The 20108-nt window shown below is 36.3% G+C and overlaps 1 protein-coding gene across 2 annotated transcripts; it reads left to right on the top strand.

The window, feature by feature from the left end:
* The first annotated feature begins 3001 nt into the window (after nt 1–3001).
* Nucleotides 3002–20033, top strand: XI-I (myosin). 2 transcript variants are annotated; one of them, XM_086250049.1, is made up of 38 exons: nt 3002–3366; nt 3459–3605; nt 4320–4465; nt 4572–4728; nt 5072–5130; nt 5771–5927; nt 6212–6361; nt 6476–6612; nt 6966–7112; nt 7214–7315; nt 7822–7879; nt 7969–8070; nt 8693–8730; nt 8825–8951; nt 9049–9222; nt 9993–10124; nt 10494–10603; nt 10911–10971; nt 11119–11296; nt 11433–11638; nt 12296–12415; nt 12503–12601; nt 13147–13368; nt 14571–14710; nt 14890–15001; nt 15545–15592; nt 15705–15794; nt 15874–16044; nt 16309–16452; nt 16959–17135; nt 17717–17854; nt 18293–18363; nt 18485–18584; nt 18668–18724; nt 18814–18870; nt 18985–19065; nt 19146–19228; nt 19429–20033. In XM_086250049.1, the coding sequence occupies exons 1-38, from the start codon at nt 3247–3249 to the stop codon at nt 19550–19552; spliced, it is 4542 nt and encodes a 1513-aa protein (XP_086106175.1). In that variant the 5' UTR covers nt 3002–3246; the 3' UTR covers nt 19553–20033. The 2 variants fall into 2 exon arrangements, with proteins under 2 accessions (XP_086106175.1, XP_086106177.1); XM_086250051.1 differs by lacking the exons at nt 3002–3366; nt 3459–3605 and having other exon boundaries at nt 4350–4419.
* Nucleotides 20034–20108: the final 75 nt, after the last annotated feature.

Here is a 20108-nt window from a genome sequence, read left to right as displayed (position 1 = left end):
CTGGACCTATTTAGTTATTCTGTTAAGAGATAGAGGTGTTGAATTCAAATCTTACAGATGTTGTTGATTAATAAAAAATAAAAAAGATGCTAGCAACAGACAAGCATTGTGGGTCAGACCTTTCTCCAGCAGAAAAAAAAAAAAAAAAAAAAGGGCCAGAGCTTTCACTCTATGGGCTTTGAGGTATATGTATTTGGGCCATCTGAGGCCCAGCAGCCTATGGGTTTGCACTCTATAATCTCTTTCATTTTAGTCTTGTTTATTTTTGGGCTTCAGCATCCATTGTACACCCAAAGAAACGAATAAACAATTACAGGTCATGTACCTGAAATAAATCCAAAAATTAATTGCACGCATTTAATCTAGGCAGAGGATATTTGGTAGCCCCAAAACACTGCATCCATGTAGTCCAAAAGTTTTAATTCTTTAATAAATATTTTAAATTTATACAAGTAAATGTTCTTAATACTAAAATTCATATTATTATAATTTATAGGCTTATTTGCACATTTGGCACCTAATTTTAAGGTTTTGTCTCAATTTATCCCCTTACATTTTTTTGTCTCGCATAATCTCATGAATTTTTATGCCGTGTCCCACGTTGTCCTATTTCGTCAACTTCGTCTACACCACAATTAAAAATGCTGATGTCAAAGGGTAATTTTGTCATTTTAACTGTTAAATATTTTTAAAATAATATTTAAATTAATAAAATAATAAAACTTTAAATCAAAATAATATTTTAAAAATAAAATCTTTAAAATCAATTAAATATAAAAAAAAAAAAAAAAACCAAACCCCTCCCTCCCTTGCGCATACCAGCCCCTTCTCTTCCCACCATTCCGGCCACCCCTTCCCCTTCCCCACCCAGCCTTTCCCCCTCCACCGTCGCAGTGTCGCACCTCCCCCCAACCCAACCTGACCCCGTCGCACTCCTCTCAACCCCCCAACACAGCCCCGTCCACCCCACCCACCTAGTCCCCTCCCTCCCCGCCTACCTATCCCCGTCCACCACCCCACCCCACCCCACCCAGCTCCCTCCCTCCCTCCCTGCCTACTTATCCCCGTCCACCCCCTCGACCCAGCCCCGCCTCACCCCACCTCCACCCATAAACTGTCAGCCACGCCCCACCCATCATATTTCTCATTCTCATTCCCTCTCTCTCTCTCTCTCTCCCTCTCTCTATCTCCCTGCACATGACAGCCCCAACTCCTCCCCACCCAACCAAGCTTCGTACCAGCCTCACCCTTCCCTGATCTTGCCCACACAGCCCAGCCCAGATCGGCCCACCCCCAACTCTTCCCCCGCCCCTCCCCTCCCAGCCTCACCCTGGCCCAATCTGCCCCACCTCGTCCTTGCTCTGCCCCTATCTGCCCCGCCCAGCCCCAGCTCGGCCCACCCCCACCCTCACCCAGCCCCTCCCCTGCCCCACCCAAAACCCCTCCCACACCCCCTCCCTCGCCCCCAACCCCACCTCAAACCCACCCCACACAATCCACAGATTTTTTTTAATTACAATTTTTTTTAATTAAAATTTCAGTGTTTATATTTTTAATTAAAAAAATGTGGGAGGGTTGCCAACATGGCGTATTGGGTCCCACAAATTACCACATGGCAAAGACTGGTCCTATGTGGCCGAAAAGAAGAAATTACCTCATGGCAAAGATTGGTCCTATGTGGTGTAGACGGAGTAGATGCCACGTCAGCATTTTTAACGGTGGTGTAGACGGAGTTGACGTAATCGGGCAATGTGGAACACAACATAAAAGTTCAAGGGGTTATGTGAGACAAAAAAAATATAAGGGGGTAAATTAAGATAAAACCTTAAAATCAAGTGCCAAATGTGCAAATAAGCCTAATTTATATTTGGATTACTGCTATGAATTTTATTTGTGCATAATCTTCTAACTGATGCATGATCGCCATTAAATAATTTGACATTGAATTCCACAACAATCATCCTAACAAAATACAATCTTAATAACAAAGTAAAAAAAAAAAAATATGAGAAATTTTATTTATACCCAACAATCTTCTTTTCTTATCCAACGTTCTCACTACATCCAATATTCACTTTATTTATTATTCATTTTCTCATTATACCCAACTCACTTTCTTATTCTACCTCTATGTTATTAAAACCTACACTCACACTAATATTTTTCTCCTTACCCACCTTCACTTTCACCCCAATTCCCAACATTAGTCTCATACTAATACCCAACTTATCTAACCAACCACATCCCACCGAAAAGGAAAGATACACACAAACAAGGCCAGTCGTGCCCAGCTCATCGAGGTCATGTCGCCACTATCATCATCGCCATCTGGGCTAGACCTCCCTACCGGCGCAACCACCCATTGCCACTGCGCGGCCTATCAACCTTCCACCTACTTCAAACAAATAGTAACAATCTATAATATTTTGACTTGTTTATCAATTAGAAAATTCAAACACATTTTTCAAAGTTTTTTTGAACAAATCTTTCATATTTGATGATAAATATGATTTTTTTTTTATGAATTTTAAAGAATTGATTTGAGTTTTGTTGCGATAAATGTTTTGTTTAAATTATAATTTATTCTTAATAATAATTTCATACTGGGACATGATGGTTTATTTATGTTCAAAATTTATGTTGGATAAAAATATAATTTTTCAAAAAATATATACGTATTTAGCAATTCAAGACAGCAGACAAAGAGAATCTGTACGTTTTTTATTTTCATGGGAAAGAGAATTCGTACGTTTGCAAGGATCAAAATTTCAAATACCATTTTTCTACAAAAAAAAAAAGATTCGAAAAAATAGAAACGAAAATTTCGTAACGTTCTCGCTTCCCACCGAATATACTCGGGTAAGTCAGCGGGGTCAGCATCTTCAGATTCCAAACTTACAAGTTAAAAAGCTAGCGTGCGCCGTGTGGTAGCTGCGCAAGGAAAACCAAAATAAACCGCCATTAAAAAACGCAAACAACCAGTGACTCGTCTCGTCCACAGTCAGTGGGAGGTTGGGGGTGACGTGTCGAATACGATATATATACCCTCAAATTTCGCCATTTTGGACTCCTACTCTACACCTGTTAGGGCGGGAACCTAAAATTGTTTTCACCCAAACCTCATGTCCCTCTCTCTTTCTCTCTCTCCCTCACTCTCTCTTTTGTCCTTCTCTCACTTCTCACGCTCAACAAAATTCTAGGGTTTCTGGTTTCTCACTCGCTCGATAGTCGCCGGAGGAGTCCACGATGAGTCTCCGCAAGGGCTCCAAAGTGTGGGTCGAAGACAGGGACTGGGCTTGGGTTCCAGCTGAAGTCGCCGACTGCAAAGCCAAACAAGTCCAAGTGATCACCGCTTCGGGAAAGAAGGTGAAAATCGTGGCCTCTATGTTTGTTTGTGATTTTCAAGCTTAAAATTTGTGTAATTTTGGTAATGATTGTGGGGTTGACTGACTATGTAGGTTCTGGTTTTGCCTGAGAAACTATTTCCGAGGGATGCCGACGAGGACGAGCATGGGGGAGTCGACGACATGACCAAGTTGACGTATTTGAATGAGCCGGGAGTGCTGTACAATCTTCAAAGGAGATACGCTCTCAATGATATATATGTGAGTGAATTTGAATGCATAACTGCAATAAATGGGTTCTAATTTATACTGTTAGTTTGATGAAAGGGCTTTCTTAATTTGATTCTCGATTATGGTAAATTGTGGATTAACTGATGGTTTCTGGGCTTCCCACTTGGCGGAGCTCCGAATCTTATGGATTCTATGTCTCACATTATGCCATGTCATCAAGGATTGATTTATTGATGCACTATTCTGACTGTGGACTATTCATTTTCAAATGGACTATTATTTTGTCTCATTGATGGACTATTAATTGTCTCATTGATGGTTTAGACTTGGCGAGCTACTGTACTGGTTCCCATTTAACCCTAGATAGTTTAGCAGCCTAAGCTGATGTTTTCAATTGAATTTTTCTATAAATGTTGAAGATATTCCAAATAAATGCTGGAATTCTAGTAAAGTTGACGTGACTTAAATTGACTGCCGTTAAATGTATAGGAAAGTGGTCGTATCGAGTGTGTAAATGACTTCTTAATTAACATGTCTTCTTTGACTTCTTCGTTTTGAGTTGGGATTATGATGTAGACATAAAGACATAATATCATGTGGGAAAGGGCATATATACAAATGTTCATTACTTCATGTGCGATATACTGAAATTTTTCTTTTTATATTTTTATTTTACTGAATTGGGTTTATGAACCTTTTTTTGGAATTGCAGTGGCACTCAACGTGAATTGTTTTCTTTTTTAGACATATACAGGGAGCATTTTGATTGCAGTTAACCCATTCACAAAGCTTCCCCATCTATACAATGTACATATGATGGAGCAATATAAGGGAGCCCCTTTCGGTGAGCTAAGCCCCCATGTTTTTGCTGTTGCTGATGCGTCTTATAGGTGTGTCAAATTTTTGTGCTTATATGAAACTTGAGTGTTGACCTCTGTTGTACATTGCCATTCTATTTAAGGAATCAAGTTACCTTCTCATGATTGTATAATGCAGGGCAATGGTGAATGACGGTCGAAGCCAATCAATACTTGTCAGTGGTGAAAGTGGGGCTGGGAAAACCGAGACAACGAAACTGATTATGCAGTATCTTACTTATGTTGGAGGCCGAGCTGCTGATGATGAGAGAACTGTTGAGCAGCAAGTTCTTGAAGTAAGGGTTAACCTTGGCTCAAACAATTTACTTCTTATTCCTCAACTATTTGCAACTTTGAATAAGAGTAGGCATATATTTTTACTCTGGAATGTGGATAAAGGTTTTCCTTTTTGGCACAAAATTTTTGCAACTCAGAAGGTATTGTTGAGGTAAATTAATTTTCTTCATTCTGGCCCGTTATGTCTTGAGCTTGACCTGAAGCTTGAGAAAAGGAGTTGATCTTCTCTACTTGTATTGAGAAGATTGGTCAACATTGTGTTCTTTTTTTTTGTTAGAATTTTCTGTCTTTCCATCTAGTTGCCATTAATGCGTCACTGATTCTTTTTTGTGCATGATTCAGTCAAATCCCCTTTTGGAGGCATTTGGTAATGCAAGGACTGTTAGAAATGACAATTCAAGGTGTGCTATATACTTATTCTTCTCCCAAACTATCACCAATTTGATTATGTAGGAGCTTGTCATTTTCACCATTTTCACTAAGAATGCAAGTGGCTAGGTCAGGATCTAAATCAATTGAATGTTAAATATTTTTTTTTTTCTTAGGAATTTTATTAAAATCTTTGTTTTGTGGCTCATATATGGGTTCTTGATGATAAAACCATGGGGTAAAAGTGATACTGGTTAGTTGAGAATTTGAGATCAGAGAGTTTTAAGTGAAAATGTGGGAAGAGAATAATGAAAGATCTGGGTATTGGCACATATTGTGAAGTAAATGGATTAAGGTGGGTAATAATAACTGGATAACTTAAGGTGTTAATGATGGGAGGAGAGGATAGAGAATATCAATACTTAAAATTTTTTTCTGCCTTTATGAATGAGTAATAGTTTATCATTATAACTTTATAAGAACTTGTCTTTTATTGCATTGAATGATTAATTGGGATAATATTTATTGTAATCACTAATCAGCACCACTGTTATAGTTGTTCTTGCTGTATAGTTTTGTATCATCCATATTTTCTGTCTGTTGTATTCAACACTAGTTACCTGTTAACTATAAATAATTTTTTCTTGCATTTTTCATGCTTCTCTGAGGCAGTCGTTTTGGCAAGTTTGTTGAGATCCAGTTTGATGCAAATGGTAGAATATCTGGAGCTGCAATTAGAACTTACCTATTGGAAAGATCCCGTGTTGTTCAGATAACAGATCCTGAAAGGAATTATCACTGTTTTTATCAATTGTGCGCATCTGGAAAGGTACTTTGTGTGTGGTGTGTGCGCTGATGAATTTATCACATGGTTACCATTGTATATGACTATCTAAGTATCTATAATCGTGTATCTGTTTATCGTTGTGTGTATGCATGCATGCATGTATGTATCCATAACACTTTGTGCGTATGTGCTAATGTTCCTTGCGTATCTCAGGCAGTTTCAAGTTGTGCGTGTGTTTGTGCCCGTGTCTATATGTATGACCATCAGTTTTTTGTACTTTATTCAAACTTATGGATATTGTTTGCTGGATGTCACAATATGTCTAGGATGCAGAGATGTACAAGTTAGGCCACCCAAGCCACTTCCACTACCTAAATCAAAGCAAGATATATGAACTGGATGGAGTGAGCAATGCAGAAGAATATATAAGGACAAGAACAGCAATGGATATTGTTGGTATCAGCCAAGAAGATCAGGTTTTAATACTTATCCAAGAGGATGGCTCTTTACAGATGAATACTATTTTCCTTTAATTATTTTGTTCACTCATATTTCTGAAAATATTTTTCTACCTTTTATCTAATTATTAGGAAGCAATATTTTGCACTTTGGCTGCAATTCTCCATTTGGGAAACATTGAATTTTCTCCTGGGAAGGAGCATGATTCTTCAGTTCTAAAGGATCAGAAGTCTAGCTTTCATTTACAGATGGCTGCTAATCTCTTCATGTAGGTGATTTATATAGCTTGAACTTCAACTTTTATTTTTTCTGAATCAACATTGAACAGCTTGACGGGTTAATTTCATTTCTCTATTGGTTTATATGAATTTATGATTGTAAATCTTTCATATCGGGGATTTCTTTGTAATTAAGCCAGGGAATGTCTTGATATATAGGTCAATAAATGCATAATTTGAAGAGACTTTTCTGGAATTTCTCCTGTAATATTGAATAAGTAGTTTAACTTAATTGCTTTGCCCCATTTTGTGATAGGAGCATGCCAGAGAAAATTTTTGCCTGAACTTTTATAATAGATGCATTTGGATCTTGATAATTTAACTAAGTTGCTTTATGAATCAGGTGTGATGTGAACCTCTTGTTAGCAACACTGTGTACTCGTACAATCCAAACTCGTGAAGGGAATATTGTTAAAGCTCTTGACTGTAATGCTGCTGTTTCTAGTAGAGATGCATTGGCAAAGACTGTTTATGCCCGGTTGTTTGACTGGTATGCTTTCAATATCCTCCCTTCAGGAACTATTTTCATTCAGTTAACTTTTCTGAGAAGATTTTCATGTTCATATTTGTCGGTTTCTGATATTTTTACAGGCTTGTTGATAAGATTAATAGGTCTGTTGGGCAAGACTTGAATTCCGAAGTACAAATAGGAGTTTTGGACATTTACGGTTTTGAATGCTTTAAAGACAACAGGTAAGATCGTTACCCATATCTGTTTGAATTTTTTGTTATACTACTACTATGGGTTTTTACTTTGGGGTAGGAATACAGTCAAACTGTGGGTTTTCGTTATGTACAAACTTGCACTGGAACTAAATAGTGCCGGTGCAAGTTTGTACAGTTAATTGTCATGGTGCTCTGAACTTGCTTGAAATTTCCAGAAAGTCTATGAACCTGTTCTACATAAACTTTTTAACTCAATAAAATGTCTTTTTAGCATCATGTGCTTTTGCTTTGCATTCTTGTTTGCCTCTGTACTTGATTCAGAAGATATTTGTACTTTTGACATCCTAGCTGATCTGTTCATTGGTGATAGTCATAGTCTTTGTACATTAATTTTATTTATCCATCATCTTTCATTTATCATCGTTGTTATTTGAATTTTTGTTTCTCATCAGACTATTCTGATTTTTATAGAATTAAGTTTCATTGCAATTGATCATTCTTCCTTTGATTAATTAAGATATTCTCTTCCACAGTTTTGAGCAATTCTGCATTAACTTTGCAAATGAGAAGCTCCAGCAACATTTTAACGAGGTGTGTTACTGTTTTTGTGAAATTAACATAGTAAGTTCTTATGCTATTATATTATTATTTTCTTTTTAAATTTGTTGCACTTGTTCCAGCATGTATTCAAAATGGAGCAGGAGGAGTATAGCAAGGAGGAAATTGATTGGAGCTACATTGAGTTTATAGACAACCAAGACGTTCTAGATTTGATTGAGAAGGTTTTTGTCCATTCTGTCTCTCAAAATTTGGTCTACTCAAATTTTTGTTGACAAATCTGTGTGAAAAGCTGCAAAAGCCATCTCCATCCCTCACTCTTCATTGAAGCCTTTATATGATTTTAAAAGTGGGTCTTTGTTGCTTTTGTTATATGTGCACCTGATATGTAAGGAGTGGTTCTATTTATATTATGTGTTACGAATTGGCTGGTTGAGAAGTGCAAATATTTCTGAATAATTTATATGATGGAATTACCACTCTGCTCCTAGGGCAAGTGCATAGTGGGCAGGGGGCTCATATCAAGAACACTTAACAAGTTATATGAGAAATTTAGTATCTATATTTTAACCGTTATGTTAGTGTAGCCCAATGATATGAAGTCATGTGTGGTGGACATATGTGGGTTTGGCATTCAATTCAATTAGAGGTTTTTCGCATGACAACATGCACTTGTTGTCTCTGTTTTTAGTGATTTAATTGTATGACAAATGGCTACTGATTTACTTATTTACTTGAAAAATGTTATTATTTTTCTCCCTACATTATTTTCTAAGGTTTTATGCTCTTATATGCCTTGAGAGTCTGTTACTCTTGGACCTTATGTTATCATACATTGATTTGCAGAAACCTACTGGGATAATTGCTCTCTTGGATGAAGCTTGGTACAATTGAGTTCTTCACTATAATTTGGTGCGTGTTACTCTTTATAGTGTTCTCTTGAATTTTATCCTTATCCTGATTTTCTTATTTTTGCAGCATGTTCCCAAAATCAACACACCAATCTTTTTCAACCAGGTTGTTTCAGCATCTCCAGGCCCACCCAAGGTTTGAAAAAGCAAAATTTTCGGAGACGGATTTTGCCCTGTCCCATTATGCTGGAAAGGTATAATATATGTCATGACATATTTGTGCGCAACATGTTGTTACTCAAGTAGTTTTAATTACACTTAGGCCATTCACTACTTCTGAGTCTTCTGTAGGTTACTTATCACACAGATTCCTTTCTGGATAAAAACCGCGATTATGTTGTGGTAGAACATTGCAATCTGTTGTCTTCTTCCAAATGCCCCTTTGTTGCTGGTCTTTTCTGTTCACTACCTGAGGAATCTTCAAGATCATCATACAAATTTTCTTCTGTGGCCACTAGATTTAAGGTATTTTTAACCTTTATCCTTTTTCCTGATGTGATTTTGATTGGATTCACCTGCTTGAAAGAATAGAGAAGGCGGTAAACAAAAGATATTAAGTTGGAGAAGGCTCCTTTAGGAGACTTTTCTCTTTTATTCTTCTCTATGCAGCTATGAATGTTGTTCAAGATGCTTGTGCCATATCAATTGCTAATTCAAAACTAGGCAGTTTAATGGAGGAGAGAAATGTTTTGACATTCTTTTGTTGTTTTATGGTTTTTGGGTATTCAGCTTCTTTGTTCCCAAATGAATGTCAATCTTAGGATGTCATTCTTTTGTTTAGCTTGCTTGTGGTCAATCCACCCCCCTCCCCTTCCTTGGAGAGGGGGTTTGTTTCATTGTTGGTTAAGGGTTGGGTCTTTGGGACCAATCTTTTTCCTTGTGCTTTGGTCTCAGAATTTGAGTATATAGCTTTAGGTTGAATGGGTACCTTTCTCTTTTCTCCAACCCACCTATGTCCAACAAAATCTATGACTTGTTCAATGTTATTCTGATAATACTTCATTTTAGGGGTATCATTTCTTCCTGTATTCATCTAGTCATTGAATTTGACGTGTATTGAGAAATGATATTGCCTTCCTAACATATTTTGTTTTTGGCGTGCAAACTATGTAGCCTATTTGTGCTGATTTCTAGAGTTTAATTTTAGATAACTGATATGTATTATTGATTGAAGTGTTTGATTGCTAGTCTTCATGCTGCTAATTCCCCCCTCTCCCCTTTTTTGGTGATTCTAGCAACAACTTCAGGCACTGATGGAAACCCTCAACACAACAGAGCCTCATTATATACGCTGTGTTAAGCCGAACTCATTGAATCGACCGCAAAAATTTGAGAATCTGAGCATCTTACATCAATTACGCTGCGGGGTCAGTGAGATCAAAATTTTTATGATTCTTTTGTTAGATCTTGGTTCACACATTGAAATACAAGGGTTGCCTACATAATGTTTCTTTAAGGTAGTACTTTACATAATTTCTGATAGCACATTGGGTCCAAAGGAAACCATTTCTAGTTGGTCTGTTTGCAAGCTTCTCTTCCTCTCTCCCTCTCTCCCTCTCTCTCTCTCTCTCTCTCACACACACACACACACACACACACACACATTTATCATCAGTATCGTACTCTAGCATCAAGCACATATTGTCGGTTTCCCCACTCACCCATACTGCATGTGTTTCTTATTGATGTCACAATGATCAAGCTGTTTCATCCAACGATTCTCTTATTTGTCTTAGGGTGTTTTAGAGGCTGTTCGGATAAGTCTGGCAGGTTATCCCACACGTAGAACTTACTCAGAGTTTGTAGATCGCTTTGGATTATTAGCGCCTGAATTTATGGATGCAAGGTGTCATTCTTATTGCTTAATCTTAAAAGTTCTGCGTAATTGCTTATTTTTATCACCTTGAATGTTTTTAAATGTTTACTTTACGTTTTATTTGTTGCAAACCAGCTTTACAACGGTATAAAGCTGGTTATTATTATGTCAGGATTCTTATATGTTTTGTTTTTGTTCTAGTTTTCTAATTGTCTTTTATTCTTTTAATACTCTTTTTTTTTTTTTTTTCCCAAAGTACTTTGAAGCCTTTCCTTTTTCTTCTTTTCCCTTTTGTGCTTACTATCTTTAATTTCTTTAATCCATTATGTTTATGTAGCTATGATGAAAAATCTATGACTGAGAAAATTCTGAAAAAGTTAAAGCTTGAGAATTTTCAGGTATTCCTCTAGTCCTGCAACAAGGCTATTATCATAATAGTATTGGTTATGCATGTATTTAAGTTTGTACGCGGCGTTCATATGCGTAAATGCTCGCAAATGCACACATGTATTAAATGAATGACAAGGTTGTGCTTTCTTTTGAAGTTGGGTAGGACCAAAGTATTTCTTAGGGCTGGCCAAATTGGTGTTTTGGACTCCCGACGGGCTGAGGTTTTGGACAATGCTGCAACGCGTATTCAACGTCAATTGCGAACATTAGTTGCTCGCAGAAATTTTGTTTCAACTCGGGCTGCTGCTCTTGCACTCCAAGCTATTTGCAGAGGTTCTTTCAATTATTTCTGCCGGACTTTCATCAGAAATGCAAATTCTTACTTCTATTGACGCTTTCTTGAGATTGTTTATATGTTTGATTTCTGTTCTTTTCTGTTTTTAATGTTTGATGGTTATTACGTTTGAAGGATGCCTTGCTATAGTGCTGTATGCTGTAAAACGGGAGACAGCGGCTGCTATTTTTATACAGAAACATGTCCGAAGGTGGCTACTTAGGCAAGCTTATATGGAAATATATTCTGCTGCTGCTATCATACAGTCCAATATTCGTGGGCTTTCAACTCGCAAAAGGTTTTTGCATGGAAAGAAACATAAAGCAGCCACTTTAATCCAGGTAATCTGAATTCATAAATGTTTCCTGTGCCATCATTTGCAGTGTGCAAGCATGCAGCTGGCATTCTCTGTTGAAGAACGATGTGTTGATTGAGCTTAGAGGAAACAAAGACTGGTTATATGTTCCACAGTCCACTTGCACTTTATCTTTGAGGAAAACATAAGAAACAGTTGCTCTGGTTTTGGTTTGTTATAGGGGTTTCTGTCACCATAGTTATTTGCATTTTTCTATTGAAGATGTGGATTTGGCTTCAACTCATTTTTAGGGTTTGCAAGTTATTCAATCTTTCTGGAGAGGGAATAAAAAACGTGTAATCATTATATTATATCTGAGAAAATAATGAATTTATTTCAGAAATGCTAACAACATTGTGTGATAGAGATTTGGGGCTGTAAAAACTGAGCAATGAGGTTGACATAATTTGTTTTGAATAAATTTTATTTTCTTCTTTATCTTTCTTTTTATCTGTTGACATTATAAGTTGCAGCCTCTGCATTTTTCTTTGGTGGCAAATGGTATTGAATAGCAATATTTGCTTAATTATGAAGCTAGGCTTTATTTATGCATTCATGTATGTCTTCTATGTAATGATTATCTGGCTGGCTGTCTGCTTGATATAACATCACTACTTTGTTTCTGTTTTGACATATAATATAGGCTCGATGGAGGATGTGCAAGTTTCGCTCAGCTTTCCAACATCACCAAGCTTCTATTGTCGCAATACAATGTCTTTGGAGGCGAAAGTTGGCAAAGAGAGAGCTCCGGAGGCTTAAACAAGTGAGTGAAATTGTATAGCTGCTCCTGACATAGCAATATGCATAAAAGGTTTCTCTGCATCATTTTTCATTCATTTACTATTTGCAGGAGGCAAATGAAAGTGGCGCCTTGCGTTTAGCTAAGAATAAACTTGAGAAGCAGTTAGAAGATCTCACATGGCGGTTGCATCTTGAGAAAAGATTGCGGGTATTTTTTTTTCCTGTGGTAAAATTTGTGTTGGGTGGTCTATGAATTAATTCTGTTGGAGTTATTTGTAAAGTTTTTCTTGGGGCACTCCTGTTATTCTGCTCAAGACAAATGTATGTCAGTAGAGGTTGTTGTCTTGTGACCTTGAGATTGGATATACAGTCTATGTTTCCTGTTGTGTTATGATCATATTCTTTAATTTACAGCTAATTGGCAATGTTATGGCTCAAGGACACAATAAAGGTGTTGGCATTGCTCCATAAAACAGCTGGAGCACATGCCATTTTCTCTTGACAAAAGAACTTCTATCTCATTAATATGCTAACTGTTGAATCCAATACTTCATTTAGTATTTGTAATGATATTTTGTATGCTTGTTTTCCTCAGAAAATCATTATAAAGGTCTTTATATACTTTTGAATAAATTATTAGTTGCATCTTAGCCTGCCCCCCAACTTTTTCTTTAATTTAGCAACATGACAAGCTGCTGTGCTCACATGGATGCTTAGATGTTCCTTTCTTACTGCAAACTCTATGGATTGCAGGTTTCTAATGAAGAAGCTAAGTTAGTAGAAATTTCAAAACTTCAAAAAGTGTTGGAATCTTTGAACCTTGAGTTAGATGCATCGAAGTTGGCGAAAATTAATGAGTGCAACAAGAATGCGGTGCTGCAAAATCAACTGGAATTGTCGGTGAAAGAAAAATCTGCTTTGGAAAGAGAACTCAATTTAATGGCTGAATTGAGAAAGGAAAATGCATTTTTAAAAGTGAGTCATGTGATGTTTATTGACTTTTTTCTTTTTATGTTAGTTTTATTTTGTTGGTTTCTGTATGGTGCAACTTATCTACTCAGAAATTCTGATATATCTCCCAGGCAGGAGATCTGGTGACACAACTTTGAACTCTGATAGAATCATATACAGACTCAATGCATTAGTTTTTTCATTAACTTTGCTTTTATTGACTTAATTAGGTATTTAACATGCACTGAATTCTAATTTGTCTTTTGCTTAGCATATCTATTGGTCCTATGACTTTTGTACCCTAAAGCATATGATTTTATATTCACTGAAATCATTTTATTTTGAAAAGAATCACTATCATGAGATAATTGCCAATATATATCACTCACAACTAATCAGCTACTTAACTTAAATTAACAATTTTCAATTTTACCTTATCATTCTGACACGGACTATTTGTGGATGCTTAAACCTCCTTGCTTAACTTATTTCCATAGAAGTGTTTGATTTACGAAGCAATTTTGAAGGATCATGATGCAAAACGGCTATGGTATTTCTGGTTAATCAAACATTTACAGTTTTTAATGCAATGGCAAAGAGTTTTTGATTTCTTATAAAAAAAAAAAAATTGAGGTGTGGGATATTAAGAAGTTACTTAGATTTCGTCCAAAAAAATGTTACTTACAAATGTGAATAGAGTCATCATTGTTTTGTGCAAACAATAAAAGTCTGTTTAGGGAGGAGGAGTAAGTAATTGTAGAAGTAACAATACGCATAGTCTCTAAAGTTTACATTTGACAGAAGAACTATTGTCTTTAATCAAAGGGTGTTGGATTTTCTGTAAAAAGATATTAAGAAATTATTTTAAAATGTGAACAGAGTTATAGATGTTTTGTAGGAATGATAGTAATTTGTTTAGGGAAGAGAACAATCAGTAGTATTGGTTAGAAATCTAGGCTCTGGGGGTCATTGGAGTATCACTATTCTTGTACTTACTGTGTGAGATGGAATGTGCTGTTTTCTAATTGCATCAGATCCTCCGTGATTCTGTGCCCTTTTGTTTCTGACTGCATTGCAAATCTTTCTTGTGAAGGGTGTTTTTTCTTTCCCTTTTTCTTTTTCCTTTTTCTTTTTTTCTCTTTTATTTTTTTACTTGTTTTGCAGGAGGACAGTTAGAATCTTGTGGTGTATTCCTTTGGATAATTGCTTAACTATTTCATTTGCAGAGTTCTTTGGATGCTTTGGACAAGAAGAATTCAGCTCTAGAGATTGAGCTTCTCAAGGCTCAAAAAAACAGTACTGAAACGATTCAGAAGCTGCAGGAATTTGAACAGAAATGTTACCAGCTCCAACAGAATGTAAAGAGGTATCTTCTGGAAATTCATAACCCACTTTCAAGTGTTTATTTCAGTCTTGGTATAATTCTAGACATCAATTTTAGTTTTGTGTTCCAATCTGGATATGTTTCTCCAGATATTGCATATGTTATGCTCCAATATCTTGGTTCTTACTTACTATATATATAAATTTGTTTAAATATTACAGTCTGGAGGAGAAACTCTCAGTTTTAAAGGACGAGAATCTTATCATGCGGCAAAAGACCCTTATTGTGTCTCCAAAGAGTAATCGGCGTGATTCTGAAAAGGCAATTCCAGAGGTAAATGGTTACATGTGTGCATCTTTTGACTTACAAATGTCTTTGTATGTAGGAGTCTTATTTTACTTATGTTAAATTTTCTTGCTTTTTAAAAGTTTACGTTAGGATGTGAGACAACAATTTTTGAAGAGCCCAACATGTGAATTTTTTTTATAACTTGGGAGATTTCGATTGTGGAGATTTGAATTCAAGGTCTCTTTATATGCTTTTGAGAATAACGATAAATACATGGTATTAGAGTAGGAGATCCAAAACTCAAATGCCTACAATTGTGACATTCCAATTTATATTGAATTTCACAATGGTGGGGGGAGGTTCATGCATAGAAATAAATGTTCCCACATTCTAACAATATAAGTTTTTCAGAAAATGGTAAACCAACAAACTTTATCAACTTAATCAGTTATATTACTTCAGGTTTTTATCTGACTTGTCACTCATAAGTAAGTTTGTCCTAAGCTTTGCTTTTGGTAGGAAAGGGCTTTCAACTTGTATATAGAATCATGGATTTTGTCTAAGTTTATTGTTTTTAAATGGAAACAGAAAAACTCTGGTGCACTTGTTCCTCACACCGACCGGAAGCCTGTATATGTAAGACATGATCTCTCTCTCTCTCTCTCTCTCTCCCTCAGAATTATTTGTGCATCTAATCATCACAACACGATATCTTTCTTCTTCTTCATGTGTCATATGTCTAATGCAGGAGTCACCCACACCTACAAAACTTATTGCACCTTTTTCACATGGCTTGTCAGAATCACGCCGAACCAAGTTAGCAGTGGAGAGGCACCAGGTTTTGTCTCTTATTGTTTCTTGAGCCTTAGCTTTCTATGTTGGAATTCATTGTAATCTTTCTACTGATTAAAATTCAGGAGAATTATGAATTCCTATCAAGGTGTATTAAAGAAGATTTGGGGTTTAAAGACAGTAAACCATTGGCGGCTTGTATCATATACATTTGCCTTCTTCAGTGGCATGCCTTTGAATCTGAGCGGACAGTTATTTTTGACCATATAATTGAGGGAATAAATGATGTTCTGAAGGTAATTTACTTGCCTCAGTCAAATTTATTTTGGCTTTTCATTTTGTTTCTATTATTCTCTAACTGCTGTTTTATTATACCTGAAATACATTACTTGGGAGAGCTACATTTATAAAGGATGAAAAAAAAGGTGGTAGTGGAAAAGCTATTTTTTGATCAAATTGATGTTTGTGTTTCTTTTAAGAAATTTTAGAGTTTGAATTATTCTTGGAAAACCTTGCATAATGTTGTAGAATATTTGAAATGTTTGCTGTAATTGTTTCAGGTTGGAGATGAGAACATTACCTTGCCATATTGGCTGTCCAATGCATCAGCGCTTCTATGTCTCTTGCAGAGGAATTTACGACCAAATGGTTTCCCAGCAACTCAGCGTTCTGGGTCTACTGGTTTAGCTATCAGGATTGCGCAAGTGAGTTACATAGTTAAATGCGGGCTCGTTGGTTGTTTGAAATGATATCTATCAGCCTTGCATTATTGAGTAGTCTGGACTAGAGTATCATAGTTAACAGGGCTTGTTTTTTGGCCTATTAATTTGAGGTTGTAATTTTTGGGAGAGTGACCAATTTGGGTCCCATGAATTTTGTAATCATTTCTCTTCAAAATTGATGCCATCTCAGTCCTAGTAAAGGACTAAATTTACCATTCTTTCTATATAAGATGAGAAGCAATGTGACTTTGAGGTGATTTTCATTTTGAGAAGTGCACTTACAAAAAAAAGCTCGGGGAGTGGGAAGGCTTAGTTGTAAGGAGGGATGGGGGGAAAATGCTAGGAAATGGTGAAATATTGGGAAGGTTGACTTAGATTTCCTTTGAACTTTACTGGATTGCAAATTCATGATGAAATTATGTCATTTGCTTTGCTTTCAATATTTCATTGTAGTTTATTTCATAGCCTTCCCCCGCTTTCCTTTTCAGGGACTGACATCTCCTTTCAAATATATTGGGTATGACGATGGTACGTCACATCTAGAAGCAAGATATCCAGCTATACTGTTCAGACAGCAGCTAACTGCTTGTGTAGAAAAGATCTTTGGCTTGATGCGTGACAGTTTGAAGAAGGAATTGTCTCCACTCTTGGGCTCATGCATTCAGGTTACTCTTACTTAGGCTGATCTGCTTAAGCATCCTAATTCAAATTATAAGTGCAATGTCATGCTATATTATTATATGCCAACTATGATGAATTTTTTTTCTTTCCTATTATTAGAATTTGGAAACAATGGTCTGAAAATAGTGGCCCAGAATGCTTGTCCCTGTTTAGTGTGATCATTTAGTGGTTACTTGATGTAGATGAGTAAAGTTTAAAGCTATGGGACAATGAAGAAATAAATGACCTGCATTTGCCTCCCCTCTTTTATACATGATACACCATTCGGGGTAGAGACAAACATTAAGTATTTTCCTTTGAATCAAATCACAGGTGTTGGCTCTACCATTAGCAATTATCCTAGCAACCTGTACATATCTTAGGTCGCATAACTCCCCCAAAAAGAAAAATTACAAGGAAAACCCCCTGAAGATCATCTTCTTTTATCTGGCCTTGGACAGCTAATGTTTGAATTTACGTGCTGAATGCTATCTTTTGGCCTATCAATTTTGCTTCCTTTATTTTTTATTATTGGTTCTGCACACTACTTTGAATAACAAGTTACATGTATTCATGATGCTTGAAGGCACCCAAAGCTGCACGAGTTCATGCTGGGAAGTCATCTAGATCACCTGGTAATGCTCCTCAGCAATTACCTGGGAGTCAGTGGGACAACATAATCAAGTTTCTGGATACCCTTATGAGTCGATTACGTGGAAATCATGTACGTTGGCAACATTTTTCTTATTGGCTTATATATAGTATTTTTATTGACTTTTCTTGAAATCTTATCATTTACTGTAAAGTGTATTGGCCATGGTCACCTGAATCCCCACTTTCCATTAGTTGATTTCAGAGTGAAAACAACTCTGTGATACATCATATCGTCAGGTGATCTTATTTGATCTAATCATATAATGTGGTCAACTCTTCTGGAACTTCTATTGTCTATGCACCAAGTTGAGAGCATAAACAGTTTCCTATCAGAGATCGTGTAACTGTTTGCTAAACTGAAGCTTAATGAATATTCTGCGGTGCCCCTTGTTGGGTGGAAAACCAGGATTAATTCTTGTGTTTGAGTGTGTTTAAAGAGTTGAAACTGTATGTTGTTATGTCCTTTGTTGATATTTTTTTTCTCTGACCTATATGGTATTTTATTCAGGTACCTTCATTTTTCATTCGTAAGCTAATTACACAGGTTTTTTCTTTCATCAATATGTCACTTTTCAACAGGCAAGAGTCTATTTCTATCCCAGTTTTCCATTGCTAATCAGCGGCATTTTTTATAAATTATTTATTGACTACCAAAAAACAAAAAAAATGTATTGACTCTACCTTTTCTTTCCCTGGATAGTCTGCTGCTGCGACGTGAATGTTGCACATTTTCAAATGGAGAATATGTGAAATCAGGTCTAGCTGAACTGGAGAAATGGATTGTTAACACAGCGGAGGAGGCAAGTATAACTTTAATGTTGCGAGCATTTTGTATTTTAATTCAATTTTATACCTTTTTGGTCTGAATCTTTGTGCAATGTAGTATGCAGGAACATCTTGGCATGAGCTAAATTTTATTCGGCAAGCTGTTGGTTTTCTGGTATTAGCTAAAGCTGTTTTCTTTGACATTTTAAAATTTATAATCCATGTGAAGTTAGGAACCTTTTCTGCTTTGTGCAATTGGTATAGGTAATACATCAGAAGAGGAAAAAAGCTTTGGATGAGATAAGGCAGGATCTTTGTCCGGTATGATCCTCTTGCATTCTTTTGTCTTGATTTTCTTCTTTTTCTGCCATTAAGTTCAAGAAAACCATCTTAAAAATCCAAATTCAACTCATTGGCATTGTGATCAATGTACAGGCATTGACTGTCCGGCAAATTTATCGAATAAGTACAATGTACTGGGATGACAAATATGGCACTCAGAGTGTGTCCAATGAGGCATGTTTGCATATTCAGTTCCTTTATTGTTTCATAAATTCTGTGATTGGAGTGCTTTCTGAATGTTATCTTGCTAGCAGGTGGTTGCCCAAATGAGGGAGATTTTAAACAAGGACAACCAGAATCTAACCTCCAATTCATTCTTGTTGGATGATGATTTGAGGTAATCTGCTTCCCGACCAATTGTTTGCTCTAACTGCATACACAACAAAATATTGCTTCTTGTATGGTAGACTCTAATTCATTCATGACAATAAAAAAAAGAACCTCCAATTCGTTATTGTTGGATTATTTGATCCTGAGGTAATCTGTTTCCTGTCCAATTGTTCCATTTTTTCTCAACTCTTCACTTTCTCATTGCAGCATTCCATTCTCTACTGATGATATAGACAAGGCGATTCCTCTAATTGATCATTCAGATATCGAACTTCCATCTTCCTTGTCGGGTTATGCTTGTGTGCAGTTTCTTGTCCAGCACCAAAATTGAATAGTCTGTGAATCTCAAAGGGTTGCTGGGTAAAGCTAATGCTGAATTGATGTAAAAGGGTAATGGCTCTTTTCCAGGCTTTGAAGTTTAAAATTTGTAGGGAACTCTGGCTACTCTACACCCAGGGAAGAAAATTGAGCAGTTGTCATCTAATTATTAAGCGGGTGACTCCTTACATTGCTCCAATTTGTTAATTAATGTTGCGGGGTTCATCAGACTTGATGAATTCATTTCCCTCGAATCATTTGTAGGTTTAGGGACTGGTTATCTTATTGTAATTAGGCTATATATTATTCTTTTAGCTTTTCTTTTATTTTTTGTTGGTGGGGGAGGCTGTAGTGTTTATGGTGTGACACGTTGTACCCTTTAAATTACGTTCATGTTGTATACTAATTCTTAGGGTTGTGTAATTGTATTTGTACATTTTGGAAGGGGATTATGTGATATTTAAAGGGTATTTCTTTTCTATGAACCTATACAATTCTTTGTGCCGTCAATATTAGTATGCTACAACTCTTTTTTTAATGTATATTAGGTAATACTTAATCTTAACCAT

Source organism: Dryas octopetala, chromosome 7, assembly GCF_963921425.1.
Source record: "Dryas octopetala chromosome 7, drDryOcto1.1, whole genome shotgun sequence".
Taxonomy (NCBI): domain Eukaryota; kingdom Viridiplantae; phylum Streptophyta; class Magnoliopsida; order Rosales; family Rosaceae; genus Dryas; species Dryas octopetala.
This window is presented reverse-complemented; position numbering and strand designations above follow the sequence as displayed.